The 15,328-nt window shown below is 56.3% G+C and overlaps 1 protein-coding gene across 1 annotated transcript; it reads left to right on the top strand.

The window, feature by feature from the left end:
• Positions 1-632: 632 nt before the first annotated feature.
• On the top strand, positions 633-15,311 carry Flii (FLII actin remodeling protein). Its single transcript, XM_028856476.2, is given in 31 exon segments — positions 633-769; positions 2,426-2,536; positions 2,815-2,886; positions 5,022-5,102; positions 5,384-5,469; positions 5,559-5,720; positions 5,909-6,012; positions 6,480-6,655; positions 6,734-6,891; positions 7,651-7,735; positions 8,016-8,163; positions 8,264-8,397; positions 8,564-8,776; positions 8,934-9,113; positions 9,693-9,775; positions 9,893-9,967; positions 10,155-10,238; positions 10,327-10,498; positions 11,749-11,853; positions 12,415-12,606; positions 12,909-12,942; positions 12,945-13,096; positions 13,184-13,323; positions 13,395-13,629; positions 13,749-13,903; positions 13,982-14,042; positions 14,123-14,251; positions 14,320-14,426; positions 14,499-14,604; positions 14,806-14,871; positions 15,015-15,311. Coding segments are annotated over 31 exon segments (3,804 nt in total). The 5' UTR covers positions 633-706; the 3' UTR covers positions 15,150-15,311.
• Positions 15,312-15,328: the final 17 nt, after the last annotated feature.

Raw genomic sequence — 15,328 nt, 5'->3', positions numbered from 1 at the left:
TTTTGGCCCGCGAACGCCACCAGTCTTCCCTCCTGTAACCCGGGATGACAGACCCTTGAACTTCCAAAGAACAGCTGTACATGCTTATGGGCAACCTGTCGTGGGCTAGCCAGCCACTCACGGCTTGGCCCAAGAGACACACTGGTCTCCTAGAGCACGAAACAAGCCAATAGAGAACAGTGGCGGGAGTCCTGGCGCCAGGCGAGAACAGTAACATTGCTCCGTTATTATTTTGAAGTGTCTGTGCACCCTGATCGCTAAGCTGCCACAGGTTGAGTACCCCTTTGCTCCTGACAACTTTGGGAAGCATGTTACACAAAAGCGAAGTTGAGTCGCCCAGAGACAGAAGGGCTAGGTCCCAAAGACCCGGAAGTCTCACTCCCACCGATCTGTCACCCACAAGCCGCCTGTGCCCCTGGCGTTGGCACCATAATCTCTCCGGGCGACAGTGCCTGGACCCCCCACCCTCGACGCTGCGACTCGAGACTGGAGGTGGTGGATGCCTCCAGCGGGAGTCCCCGACCCCTGCAGGCCTCTCCAGTCCCCGAACTCGCGAGAAGTCTGGGCCCGGCGAGGCCTACAGCTCCCGGAGCCGCCGCGGCCGGGAGGAGGCGCGCGCGGGTTAAAGGGGCGGGGCCGGCGCTGACCCAGCCCGCGGCTCCCGGCCGCCCAGCGTCCTCCTTGCCCGCCGGAGAGCTGCGCCACCATGGAGGCCACCGGGGTGCTGCCGTTCGTGCGCGGCGTGGACCTCAGCGGCAACGACTTCAAGGTTAGCAGTGGGGGGAGTGGGAGGGCGACCCCCGCCGCCGTCCCTCTGGGCCGCGCCCTCTGCGCTTCCGGGACCGGCGGGCGGGACGGGCGGGCCTCCGCGAGTCTTCCCGGGCCGGCCCCGCCCGCGGCGGAAGACCGGATCTGGGGCTCAGGGGACCGGGGCCCGCACAGGAGAGGGGTCCGCGCGCGGGTCGCGCGCCCGAGCCCTTGCCACCGAGGGAACACGCCCTAGCCGGCTACCGCCCCACCCTGTGGTCTCCGCCGGACAGTCACTTCTCTTCTTGCAGCCCGGGAGTTCTCTTGTGCCCCCAGGGGCTTAGGATCAGCCTGTTTGGAGGCGTGGGAAGGAGAGGGATCTGTTAGTATGTAGTGTCTGACAGGTGTGCGAGGTGCTCCGCGGTGTGGTCTGCGCAGCTGCGAGGCTGATTGATGGCCATGCCAGGGGACCGGCCCCCGGCATCCCAAGTTCTTCAAAGTCAAGAAAGAGGCAGGCTATGGGCGTGGTGGCGCACGCTTTTAATCCCAGCACTTGGGAGGCAGAAGGCAGGTGGATCTTTGAGTTGAGGCCAGTCTGGTTAGAGTTCCAGGCCATAGCTCGGCCGTTCAGTCTGAAAAATGAGAGATAATGAGACTACAAAGAGAGTTCCAGGACAGCCATAGCTACACAGAGAAATCCAGTCTTGAAATTAATGATGATGATAGATACGGCAGGTTGATCTCAGGCCCAGGGGAGAGGAAAGCTGAACAGGAGGGGCAGGCAGCTCAGAGGCCTGGCGCCCCTTTAGATGTCAGATTGGGGGTCTAAGGAGGAGGAGGTGGGCTCCTCCTGAGTTCACCTGCACGTGGACACATTTGTCACTGCGTTACCCTGTCCACATTCCCACCATCCTCACCTGGGGTCTCTGTGTGTCCTCTCTGGACTAGGAACGTCTGAGTCACCTTGGGTAATGTGGCTGGAGGAGGCAACAATAACAAAAGGCAATTAAGCTTCAAGCTGCTCAGATGTCAAAATGGCCAGGGTTAGCCACTGGGTGGTGGTGGTGGTGGTGGTGGTGGTGGTGCTGGTGGTGCTTAGCTGGTGGTGGTGGTGGGTTGCATGGGTGGGGGGGGGGGGGGGGGTGGTGGTGGGTGGTGGGCAGCCTTTAATCCCAGCACTCGGGAGGCAGAGGCAGGTGGATCTCTGTCTTCGAGAACAGCCAGGGCTACACAGAGAAACCTTGTCTCAGAAAACCAAAAGAAAAAAATGGTCAAGGGGGGACTGAAGTGGGCATTACATATGAGAACTGAATGAGGAGACTGTGCCAGGAATGATGGCGAGCTGGGCTCCTAGCGCAGTCTGGGGAGCATTAGTGGGAACCTCCTCACAGACAGCCCAGACTCCCTGGAACACCAGGCAAAGCATTGTGAGTGCCACTAACCACACCAGGACTGTCTGGCCTCCCTGGGACACAGACTCCAGCAGGACAGACAGATTTGGGTACGTTTGTCCTTTGGGGGCTCTCATTAGTCCCATTTTGTGAGTAGCCAATGGAAATAGAAAGTAAAGCGGCTAAGGAGTTAGCTCTGGCCTCTAGACTCCGTGGGGACCACAGGAGGTGTTGGGAGCAGGGGCAGCCCTCTCCCAGACGGTCCTCACCGTGACTGCTCCCACCAGGGTGGCTACTTCCCTGAGAATGTTAAGGCTATGACCAGTCTGCGGTGGCTGAAGCTGAACCGCACAGGCCTCTGCTACCTGCCTGAAGAACTAGCGGCGCTCCAGAAGCTGGTAAGGGCAGTGGGCAGGGGGAGGGTCCCTGTCGCCAGGGCTGGGCCAGGTGGGCATCCCCTGCCAAAAAGATTAGTCACATAGAAAACAGGAATCAGTGTGGGCAGAGCTGGCGGAGTGGGAGTGGGCACCCGACCTGGGAGGTCTACAAGGAAGGCGAGGGTGTGTAAAGGGGAGGGAATTGTTGGAATGGCCTTCCCGGGTGGTGCAATTACAGCGCAGACAGGGACTGAGCATCTTAGGTCCCCACCTGAGCCTCTGACACTTGCCCTGTCCAGGAGCACCTGTCTGTGAGCCACAACCACCTGACGACCCTGCATGGGGAGCTGTCCAGCCTGCCTTCACTTCGGGTGAGTTGTGAACACAGTCAGTGCAGGTGGAACGTGGTGCTAGTCTGTGTGTGTGTGTGTGTGTGTGCGTGTGTGTGTGTGTGTGTGTGCGATGTGCCTCTCAACGTCTCCCACACAGGTAAAGACCCCTGGCCACACAGGCAGGTGACTTTTCAGAAGTCACCTCCAGACAGCGGTGTAGCTGGTATGACTGGATCTGGAAGGTGGCCTGAAAATCAGGCCCCTGCCAGCCTTACAGACAGCTTCAGCCAGGGCTGTCTTTGCAGGGTCACAATCCCTAGATGTCAAGGAGCCAGGCTCTGGACCTGGGCTTCCTGACTTAAACCAGGGCCTTGCCACTGACTAGCTGTCTTGGTTACTTTCCTGTTGCTGTGACAAAACATGAAAGCATTTCATTTGGGAGCTCATGGCTCCAAGGGTTAGAGTGCATGACTATCATGGCAGGGAGTACGCAGCAGGCAGGCAGGTATGAGCAAGAGCTGGGAACTCATGTTGAGATAACCACAAAGCAGAGAAAGCTAACTGGAATGGTGTGGGCCTTTGAATTCTCAAAGCCCGCCCCCAGTGACACACCTCCTCCAACAAGGCCACGCCTTCTAACCCTTCCCAAACAGTTCCACCAACATGGGACTAAGCATTCAAATAGATGAGTGTAGTGGTCTTTGCTCCACCTATGACCCTGGGCTATAAGGGCCCGAAGGAGGTGGTGCTTCTTGCCGTGGTATGCCACCTCTTAAAAGGAAAGGGAGAAGGGGGTGCGGCCTGCTTCCTGGTCTGATCAAACCACCAGGTAGATTCAGTCCCGGTCAGAACAGAGGACGACTTCCAGCTGTTTCCTCAGTTTTGTGTTCGTGAGCGTATTTCCTCAATTTATATCTTAATAAATCCCTCTTACCCAGTAAATAGACCCATGTGGGGCGAGAGAGGTGGCTCAGCGGTTAAGAGCACTGACTGATGTCCTAAAGGACCCAGGTTCAATTCCCAGGCCATCCAGTGTCCAATCACACCAGGATTATTTAAAAAAAAAAAAAAAAGGAAGCAAGGACCCACATGACCCCTCTCCCTTTCCTTTTGGCAAGAAGCACCGCCACCCGGCCCTTATAGCCCAAGGTGGTGGGCGGAGCGAATACTACTACATACAGCCTACGGGGGCTTTCTCATCACACTACCACACTGGCTGAGTAGCCGTGGGCAGGTCTTCCCTCCCCTCCAGCAGGTAGGGTGCACATAGGAAACCAGCAGATGTGGCTCCTGTCACATCACCTCCCCCCGCCCCAGCCTTCTGCTCAAGCTTCCACGCGTCTATGAGTGACGTTTCAGGTACACAGTGATGAGGTGACTTGTCCAGTATCACATAACTGCGGAGGTAGCAGGCTTGCTCCAGTCTGTCAGGGCCGTGACTAGCCTGCCCTGGCTGCCTACTTGAGCTCCACATCCACATGGTGCACACATACATCCAATGCAAGGCATCTCGACACAGCTGTCCACATAAAAAAAAAAAGAAAAAAAAAAAAAAAAAAAAAGAAAGAAAAAGAAAGAACATGTATTCTTCTGAGCCAGTAGCACAGAAACTATGACCCCAGTTATGAGAGGCTAAAGTAAGGCACTCCTGGGCTACAGAGTGAGTTCAAGTTCTGCTGGCCAAGCAAGGGAAACCCTGACTCAGAATAAGAAGTGAAAAGTGGAGAAAAAAGGAGGTGGCGCACGCCTTTAACCCCAGCACTCAGGAGGCAGAGCAGGAGGATCTCTGTGAGTTCGAGCCAGCCTGGGCTACAGAGTGGGTTCCAGGACAGCGAGAGTTACGTAGTGAGACCCTGTCTCTGGGAAAAAGAAACAGAAGTGAATGGGAATGCAGTCCAGTGACAGTGTGCATGCTTGCCACTTGCAAAGCCCTGGGCTTCCATCCCAGTGCCACAACTCTGAAGGCCCCTCTGGGGCACATTGGCATTGGGTTTTAAAGTTTGACATTCACCAGAAGGATGGGCAGAGCCCACCAGATGGACTGTGTGAGCAAAGGTCAGAGGTGAGAGAACCTTCAGACCTGGCCTCCAGCTTCTGAAGAAGCTCCCCACCTGGCCTGTGTTTCTCCCTGAGGGCAGAAAGTAAGGATCACAAATTTTTCCTTGTACACCTAGGCCATTGTAGCTCGGGCCAACAGCCTGAAGAACTCTGGAGTCCCCGATGATATCTTCAAGCTGGATGATCTCTCAGTTCTGGTCAGTGGTTGCCTGCCCATCTGGCCCCTAGGATGCCCAGTCATTCAATCCTCACTCATCACAGCAGTCTCTGGGGCCATCATCACCCCTTAAATAGACAATGCTGGGCCAACATCACTCATGGAATCAGTTCCCTAACTCCGCCCCCTTCCACTCAGGATCTCTGTTTCCCTCTGGCCTTGAATGCTTATCCCTCCCTGCTCAGTGTTCTGCCAGGTCCTTGAGTATGACAGACGCATGAGGTGGGGCCACCCTGGCCTGACCTTGCCCCTGCTCCCTAGGACTTGAGCCATAACCAGTTGACAGAATGTCCACGGGAGCTGGAGAATGCTAAGAACATGCTGGTGCTCAACCTCAGCCATAACAGGTGCTGGGGAGATTGAGGGCGCAGCAGCTGGGCAGTGAAGCCAGGTGGGATGGAGTGCTGACTTTCAGTCTGTCCCCTCTGCACTGCAGCATCGACTCCATCCCCAACCAGCTGTTCATCAATCTTACGGACTTGCTGTACCTGGACCTCAGTGAGAACCGCCTAGAGAGCCTGCCGCCTCAGATGCGCCGCCTCGTGCACCTTCAGACCCTGGTGCTGAATGGAAACCCACTGCTGCATGCACAGCTCCGGTAGGTGCCAATGCTTCTCCTTGCATCCCAGGGGTCCTGGTCCTTCCAACCCTAGGCTCAGGCCTCAGCACTGGCTTGTGCTTGCTGAACATCATGCCCACTCTTTGGTCTTGCCCTCCTGTCGATGCCATCCCCAGCTGCACCCCTTGAGTGGACTTGCCTTAGGGTAACCCCTCTTTTTCTCACAGGCAGCTCCCAGCCATGATGGCCCTACAGACCCTGCACCTTCGGAACACTCAGCGCACCCAGAGCAACCTCCCCACCAGCCTGGAGGGCCTGAGCAACCTTTCAGGTCTGGACTGTCTGGGGGAGCCCCTTTGAAAATGTCTACTTCCTGTCTCTTCAGTCACATCTCACAGATACGTCAGGTTACCGTTGAAAAGCTTATTCGATAGGGCCTTGCTGTGTGACTCTGGCTGCCTGGCCTGGCTGGTTATCTGCCGGTTGGCCTTGGACTTTGGTAGCTTTCTACTCCTGCACTGTACAGGTTGGCCGCTTGGATTCTTAACATTCCCCCTTTCTTACCCTCTCAAGTGCTGGCATTAGTTCGGCACCCCATGGTCAGTTTACACTGGGTTTCTGTCACTAGACCACCTGCTGTGAGGGAGTCTCTCAAACATAGAAGAACTAAAGGTTGAGAGGTTTGCCTAAGCCCACACGCCCTGGTGGTAGAATAGATAACAGGGGTTCACAATGAGGCTTGCTTCTTCTGGTGGCTGTTGTGTGGGTCCTAACTGATGGGCCCCTCCAATGCCCCAGATGTGGACCTGTCATGCAACGACCTGACAAGGGTGCCGGAGTGCCTGTACACCCTCCCCAGCCTGCGCCGCCTCAACCTCAGCAGCAACCAGATCGCAGAGCTGTCCCTGTGCATTGACCAGTGGGTGCACCTGGAGACCTTGAACCTGTCCCGCAACCAGCTCACCTCCCTGCCTGTGAGCCTTTGCCTGGGACCTAGGGTGGGCTGGGCAGGAGTGCTGGGCTGTGCCCTAACTGATGTCCTGCCCCTCCAGTCAGCCATTTGCAAGCTGACCAAGCTGAAGAAGCTGTACCTGAACTCCAACAAGCTGGACTTCGACGGGCTGCCTTCTGGCATCGGCAAGCTCAGCAGCCTGGAGGAATTCATGGCTGCTAACAACAACCTGGAGCTGATTCCTGAGAGTCTCTGCAGGTGCTGGGCAGGCTGGGCCGTGTGGGAACTCAAGCTGCAGCTCGGTGATCTGTCTGCATCCTGCTAATAACTGATTAGCCTTCAGGGATGAGGCCCCCCGCCCATCCCACACCCAACTTGGGTTTCCCAGAGCACCTTTTAGGAGGATAATGTTAAGGTCTAGGTCAGAGGGGTCCAGCACCATAGAAGTTTGTGGTTCCTATCCTCTTCTGAAAATCACTAACCTCATGTGGATCATGTTGTAGAATATTATATTAAGGTGTATTACTTTTGTTTATGTTGCATTTGTTTAACTCTGAAGTTCTGTTACTATACCTGTCTAAAACACCTGATGGTCTAATAAAGATCTGAACGGCCGATACTGAGACAAGAAAAAGGATAGGTGTGGCTGGCAGGCAGAGAGAATAGATAGAAGGAAAAATCTGGGAGGAGAAAAGAAGTAGCCAGAGAAGGAGGAGGACTGCAGGGCCAGCCACCCAGCTACACAGCGAGCTGTGGGGTAAGAGTAAGATTTACAGAAGTTAGAGAATGGGAAAAGCCCAGGGGCAAAAGGTAGACAGGATAAATTAAGTAAAGGAAAGCTGGCTAGAAACTAAACCAAGCTGACTAATTTGGGAACTGGGTGGTGGGCCCCCTAAAAGAGCCAGAAAACAGCAGGATCATGTGGATGCCTTGCTCTGAGACTGGGAAGACCCTTTTCCTCTGGCCCTGATTGCAACACCCTGTCACCTAAGGCTCTGTCTGGCACTGTCTTTACAGGTGCCCAAAGCTGAAGAAACTCGTCCTGAACAAGAACCGTCTGGTGACTCTCCCCGAGGCCATCCACTTCCTGACGGAGATCGAGGTCGGGCAGTGGGGACAGCGTGTCGGGGGAGATGGAGCAGAGGGTGTGCCTGTGTTTTGGAGTGAGACCTAGCAATAGCCTTCTAGGGGCAGTGCCCAGGGCCCCTGGGGAGAGCATCTTCTCTCAGCACACTCTAGTGCCACTAAAGCCCCACAGGCAGCGGCAGGGGGGCCAGGATAAGAACGTAGTTCCTGGTCCCAGCTGCAGACCAAAGTTAGAGGCCAGATATGCGGCTTGGAGTTGAGCGCCCAGCCCAGCACCATCTCTGCTCACCTAACAGGTCCTGGATGTGCGAGAAAACCCCAGCCTGGTCATGCCGCCCAAGCCTGCCGACCGAACTGCCGAGTGGTACAACATTGACTTCTCACTACAGAACCAGCTGAGGCTGGCAGGCGCCTCCCCTGCCACAGTGGCTGCCGCTGCGGCCGGTGAGTAGAGTGCGGTCTGGCCTGGGAGCAAGGGCACTCCTCTGGACCTCTGCTTACCCATCTGCAAGGGCTCATATGCTCGCACCCCCCCCATAAGTAGGGAGCGGGTCCAAGGACCCCTTGGCTCGCAAGATGCGGCTCCGGAGGCGTAAGGACTCAGCCCAGGATGACCAGGCCAAGCAAGTGCTAAAGGGCATGTCAGACGTTGCCCAGGAGAAAAACAAAAAACAAGAGGTAAGTCAGCTCAGGGCTGGGGCTGGGCAGGTCTGGACTCCGCCCAAGAGGCAGAGGGGCCCTGAGCAGGGAGAGTGGCAGATTAATGCCAAGGTCCTGTGGTGATGGCAAGCAGAGGGCAGCCTTAGTGCCTCAGTAGTGTCAAGTACTGCTCCTGTGTCCCCAGGAAAGCATAGATGCCCGAGCCCCCGGGGGGAAGGTGAGGCGCTGGGACCAGGGCCTGGAGAAGCCACGCCTTGACTACTCAGAGTTCTTCACGGAGGACGTGGGCCAGCTGCCTGGGTTGACCATCTGGCAAATTGAGAACTTTGTGCCTGTGCTGGTGGAGGAAGCCTTCCATGGCAAGTTCTACGAGGCTGACTGCTACATTGTGCTCAAGGTGGGGCTGGCGCCTAGTGTTCTGCCTGGTATGGCTCAGTGAGGCCAGGGGCAGGTGGGCAGGCTGAGTTTGGTAGTTAGGCATGCGGCTTGCCTGGGGCTGGGAAACCATGAAGAGCCCATGAAGGCTCTCGTGACTGATGCCTTGGTCTCCTCAGACCTTCCTGGATGACAGTGGCTCCCTGAACTGGGAGATCTACTACTGGATCGGCGGGGAGGCCACACTCGACAAGAAAGCCTGTTCTGCCATCCACGCCGTCAACCTGCGCAACTACCTGGGTGCCGAGTGCCGTACTGTGCGAGAGGAGATGGGCGATGAAAGCGAGGAGTTCCTGCAGGTGCAGCCAGCAGACCCAGACGGGAGGGAACGCGGGCCGGGCCGTATGTACAGAGGTGGGGCAGGGAGCTGAGAGGCAGAGGTGGGAACGAGAAACTGCACACAGCAAGGTGAGGTCTGGGGAGGCCTCAGGTGGTCAGAGCCTGAAACCCATGGCTGGGGGAGAGGGGTTGGCAGATTAGCACGGGAACTGGTGGACAGGATAAGGAGAGTAGCGGAGAGACGGGACTGGGACCTATAGCTGTTGGGGCTAAGGTCAGGGCCTTAGAAATGCAAAGCCAGTTAGCAAAATGGCCTTCCCCCTGCTGCCAGCTGGGTTACCTTTGGAGATGGCATGCAGCTGGAGAGTTACCCAGACCACCCGGGTTTGCAAGCGTCCATAAACACCCCTCAGACTGCCCACCATGTGTACACACAGTTTTGTGCAGCCCTGCGCTGCGGTGCATGCACTCCATCCTGTTCAGAACCACTGTGGGTCTGTACCCCCACTCCAGCGGTGTGAACTCTCCCGAGCCTGGCAGGGGTAGTTGGTGGGGGCAGGGGACACCTCGGTGATGAAGAACCATACTCTGCACGATAGGTGTTTGACAACGACATCTCCTACATCGAAGGCGGGACAGCCAGTGGCTTCTACACTGTGGAAGATACACACTATGTCACCAGGTGAGCATGTGGATGGGTGTCCTTGTCCTGGACCGCTGGCAATGGGTGCAGGCAACGGGTGATAAGGTCAGGGGGCCCTTGGCGCCCACATCAGATCTTTCTTGCTCTGTCCCCCAGGATGTACCGTGTATACGGGAAGAAGAACATCAAGTTGGAGCCTGTGCCCCTCAAGGGGGCCTCACTGGATCCAAGGTGAGCACCCTGATAGGAGAGGAAGTAGGGGTACTTGCCCTTAGTTGCCTTCCCACCTATGAGGAAGCGATCTTAACTTCCCTCAGAGCTTGGAAGAAAAGCCTGGAGTCTACCCAAAAAGGGCCAGAGCCCCACCTTACGAGTCAGGCACAGGGAGTTACATTACAGCTCTTGCTGTCCTATCCAGATTTGTGTTCCTCCTGGACCGAGGACTGGACATCTACGTGTGGCGGGGGTCCCAGGCCACACTGAGCAACACCACCAAGGCCAGGTAGGTGGGCCTTATGGAATGTTCTAGGCGAAGGAAGGTATCCCTAAGAACAACATGGCCTTGCTGAGGGCTTTGCATCTGTCCTCAGGCTCTTTGCAGAGAAAATTAACAAGAATGAACGGAAAGGGAAAGCCGAGATCACACTCCTGGTGCAGGGCCAAGAGCCCCCAGAGTTCTGGGAGGTGCTGGGTGGGGAGCCCTCTGAGATCAAGAAGCATGTGCCTGATGACTTTTGGCCACCCCAACCCAAGCTATACAAGGTGAGTCATGGTGCTGGGGTACAGAGTAAGCCTGACTGCTATGGGCTTTGGGAGAAGAGGGCATTCTTCTGGACAAGGAGCTCAGTCTGGAAGCCAGCTTTGAGGATGGAGCTGGCACGCTCTTCTCGAAGGTAGGCCAGAAGCTCCTGGGTACCAGAGCTGAGAATTTGGCCTTAGTTTTGTGAGTGGTAGGAGACTACGGTTCTTCTTCTTCTTTTTTTTTTTTTCTTTTCTATTATCAGCTTGATACAGTATAAATTCTTATCCTAATAGTGAAATGTTTCATTGAGGCTTGCCCAGTAATTGAGTAAAACCAAAACTTATTATAAGCCACAGTCATCCTAGGGTCGCCCTGCTATATAGCCTCCCTGATTCTGTGGGTTGCAGAGACTATGGTTCTTATGAGCTGGAAAGAGACAAGTTAAGAAATCACAAACAGCCGGGTAGCAGCGCACATGCCTTTAATCCCAGCACTCGGGAGGCATAGCCAGGTGGATCTCTGTGAGCGAGATCCAGGATAGGCACCAAACTACACAGAGAAACCCTGTCTCGAAAAACCAAAAAAAGAAAAGAAATCAGAAACAACAGTAAGGACCCAGATTGAGCAAGCAAGAAAAAAAAGTATTTAAAAGCCCTTCCAGCTAGGTAGTGGTGGCGTACACCTTTAATCCCAACTCTTGGGAGGCAGAGGTAGGCAGATCTCTCTGAGTTCAAGGCCAGCCTGGTCTGCAAATCCAGTTCCAGGACAGCTGGGGATACACAGAGAAACCTGTCTCAAAAAGACAAAACCTAACAAGCAATTCCAGGACTGCAGAGATGGCCTAGTGGATAAGAGCACTTTTCTTCCAAAGGACCTGGATCCAAGTCCCAGGACCCACATGGCAGCTCTGGTTACAGAATCCAACACTGCCTTCTGGCTTCCCTCCATAAGCACCCAGGATACATGTGATGCACATGTGTACACACAGGCAAAACATGCCTACTTAAAAATAGTAATTAAAAAGTTAAAGCCTTTCACTGGTTTGCAGTGGGGCTCTGTAGTAGAGCATTTGCCTGGTGTGGGCAAACCCCTGGTACTGCTTCTTATACTAGAAAAAAAGCCCAGCAAACCCTAGATCCTTCCACTGGTAGGAAGTCCTTAAAATGTGGTTCAGTTTGGAGAGAAACAGGTCCAAATAGCAAGGTGGGGAGCCAGGCCCCAATTCAGGGCAAATGTGGGGTCTACCATACCCATCTCTTTCTCCTGCCAGGTGGGCCTAGGCCTGGGCTACCTGGAGCTTCCCCAGATCAACTACAAGCTCTCAGTGGAACACAAGAAACGGCCCAAGGTGGAATTGATGCCAGGAATGAGACTGGTGAGGAGGCAGGAGGCAGGCCTGGGTCAGTGAGGCTGGTGAGGAGGCAGGAGGCGGGCCTGGGTCAGTGAGGCTGGTGAGGAGGCAGGAGGTGGGCCTGGGTCAGTGAGGCTGGTGAGGAGGCAGGAGGTGGGCCTGGGTCAGTGAGGCTGGTGAGGGGCAGGAGGTGGGCCTGGGTCAGTGAGGCTGGTGAGGGGCAGGAGGCGGGCCTGGGTCAGTGAGGCTGGTGAGGGGCAGGAGGCGGGCCTGGGTCAGTGAGGCTGGTGAGGGGGCAGGAGGTGGGCCTGGGTCAGTGAGGCTGGTGAGGGGGCAGGAGGGGCCGGGTCAGTGGGGCTGGTGAGGGGGCAGGAGGTGGGCCTGGGTCAGTGAGGCTGGTGAGGGGGCAGGAGGTGGGCCTGGGTCAGTGAGGCTGGTGAGGGGGCAGGAGGTGGGCCTGGGTCAGTGAGACTGGTAAGGAGGCAGGAGGCGGGCCTGGGTCAGTGAGGCTGGTGAGGGGGCAGGAGGTGGGCCTGGTCCAGTCTGTGTGTGGGCCGGGTGCTGACCTCTCGCCTCTGTCTACAGCTGCAGAGCCTACTAGACACACGGTGCGTGTACATCCTGGACTGCTGGTCTGATGTATTCATCTGGCTTGGCCGCAAGTCCCCACGACTAGTGCGTGCTGCTGCGCTGAAACTGGGCCAGGAGCTGTGTGGGATGCTGCACCGGCCGCGCCATGCAGTGGTCAGCCGCAGCCTGGAGGGCACCGAGGCTCAGGTATGTCTCCGCGCCCACAGCCTGGCTTGCCTTCCACTGCCCGCCATGCCCTCCCCCCTCTGCTGGCACTGCTGTGCTGCAGAGGTGGGCCCGAGTCCACCGTACCTTCGCAGGACCGTCCACCCTGTCGCCTGTCCCCACTTCTTTTTGCTAAGCTCCACCTTTCCACGTCATCTCCAGCTCCTGTTTGGAGCCCACCCTTGAGCTCTGACCAGCTTTTCCAAACCTCGATTGAATCCTCCAGCCCCACCCTAACTGGGCTGTGCTTCTCTCCAGTTACGGTGTTACACTGCTCTCCACAGGTGTTCAAGGCCAAGTTCAAAAACTGGGACGACGTGTGACTGTCGACTACACTCGGAACGCAGAGGCCGTGCTGCAGGGCCAGGGGCTCTCTGGGAAGGTGAAGCGTGACACCGAGAAGAAAGACCAGATGAAGGCTGACCTCACCGCGCTCTTCCTACCTCGGCAGCCGCCGATGGCACTGGCTGAGGTGGGGTGAAGCCTGGGGGGCGGATGTGAGAGGTGGGGGGCGCTGCACAGCATGATGCTCAGACCTCACTTGGGGACGGGATGACAGGCAGAGCAGCTGATGGAGGAATGGAATGAGGACCTGGATGGCATGGAAGGCTTCGTGCTGGAAGGCAGGAAGTTCACTCGGCTGCCGGAGGAGGAGTTTGGCCACTTCTACACACAGGACTGCTATGTCTTCCTCTGCAGGTGCCACAGAACTTCTTCACCCTCTGTCCTCTGCCCTGTGCCGCCCCTGCTCACCACTGTCTCATTCACAGGTACTGGGTCCCTGTGGAGTATGAGGAGGAAGAGAAGACGGAAGACAAGGAGGGGAAGGCAGAGGGCACGGAAGGGGAGGAAGCAGTGGCTGAGGCAGAGGAGAAGCAGCCGGAGGAGGATTTCCAGTGCATCGTGTACTTCTGGCAGGGCCGGGAGGCCTCCAACATGGGCTGGCTCACTTTCACCTTCAGCCTTCAGAAGAAGTTTGAGAGCCTATTCCCTGGCAAGCTGGAGGTGTGCCCCACAGCCTAGGGTTGGGATGGTAGCGTGAGCAAACCAGACCTGAGGAGTCTTGACCCTTGAAGAGCAGGTAGGGTCTAGGGAACTACCCAGAACTCCCTTCTGATCCCCAGGTGGTACGTATGACACAGCAGCAGGAGAACCCCAAGTTCCTGTCCCATTTCAAAAGGAAGTTCATCATCCACCGGGGCAAGAGGAAGGCGGCTCAGGGCACTCCCCAGCCGAGCCTCTACCAGATCCGTACCAATGGCAGCGCCCTCTGCACTCGGTGGGTACCTGGCTTGGGGAGAGGGCAGGATTCCATGGTGGGGGTAACACTGCTGATCTGCCCCACCCCCTCCCCTAGGTGCATCCAGATCAACACTGACTCCAGCCTTCTCAACTCGGAGTTCTGCTTCATCCTTAAGGTGAGGCTGTGGGCAGGATGGCAGAGCAGGGTGGTGGGCAAGACTCTAGACCTGACCCAAGCCCCCTGTGCACACCACAGGTCCCCTTTGAAAGTGAGGACAACCAAGGTATTGTGTATGCCTGGGTGGGCCGGGCCTCAGACCCTGATGAAGCCAAGCTGGCAGAGGACATCCTCAATACCATGTTTGACGCTTCCTACAGCAAACAGGTGACGGGGGGGGGCAGGCAGGAAGGTGGGAGCCTGTGAGGGCCCTGGCTGACCCTCCCTCCCCACAGGTCATCAACGAAGGCGAGGAGCCAGAGAACTTCTTCTGGGTAGGCATTGGTGCACAGAAACCCTATGACGATGACGCAGAGTACATGAAGCACACGAGGCTCTTCAGGTGAGTGCCCTGAGCCCTCCTCTGGCTATCTTAGTTCGGACCCTCACCTTCACCTTGACCCTTGCCCTTCAGGTGCTCCAATGAGAAGGGCTACTTCGCAGTGACTGAGAAATGCTCTGACTTTTGCCAAGATGACCTGGCAGATGATGACATCATGTTGCTAGACAATGGCCAGGAGGTAAGTCAGTCCCCCACCTCAGACCCTGCCTGCTAGATAGTTGTAGATGGAAATAGTGGGGCCGGAAGGGAAGCGTTCCCACCAGCCACATGTGGAGCACTTGAGTAGCATATACAGAGGCCCTGGGTTCAATGTCTAGCACTACAAAACACCAAAAAGGATAAGACATCCATGTGATCATTTCCTCCACCTTATCCTCAGGTCTACATGTGGGTTGGGACCCAGACAAGTCAAGTGGAGATCAAACTGAGTCTAAAGGCTTGCCAGGTAAGAAAGGGTCATACTAAGGCCAGCCTGATGACTTCAGGGACCACCTGCCCCTCCGTCATCCTGGGCGAAGCATGGGAAGGGGCACTGGGCAGTCCGGCAGGCCTTGGAGGACTACCCAGGCCCACTGTCTTCCTTACCAGGTGTACATCCAGCACACACGCTCTAAAGAGAACGAGCGGCCCCGCCGCCTGCGCCTGGTCCGCAAAGGCAATGAGCAGCGGCCCTTCACCCGCTGCTTCCACGCCTGGAGCACCTTCCGCCAAGCCCCAGCCTAGGCGGTACCTATGACCTCAGACTCAGCGAGGAAGGAGACTCAGCGCCTGCTTCGGCTACCCACCGTCTTGCCCACATCCTGCAAGCCCCACCAGTGTGTCCACATGTGTGCAGCAGATGCAGTTTAAAAGATATTAAATGCTTTTATTTTCAATATTAAAAAATCAGTACTTTTAATATT

The sequence above is a fragment of the Peromyscus leucopus genome, chromosome 8b, assembly GCF_004664715.2.
Source record: "Peromyscus leucopus breed LL Stock chromosome 8b, UCI_PerLeu_2.1, whole genome shotgun sequence".
NCBI lineage: Eukaryota > Metazoa > Chordata > Mammalia > Rodentia > Cricetidae > Peromyscus > Peromyscus leucopus.
This window is presented reverse-complemented; position numbering and strand designations above follow the sequence as displayed.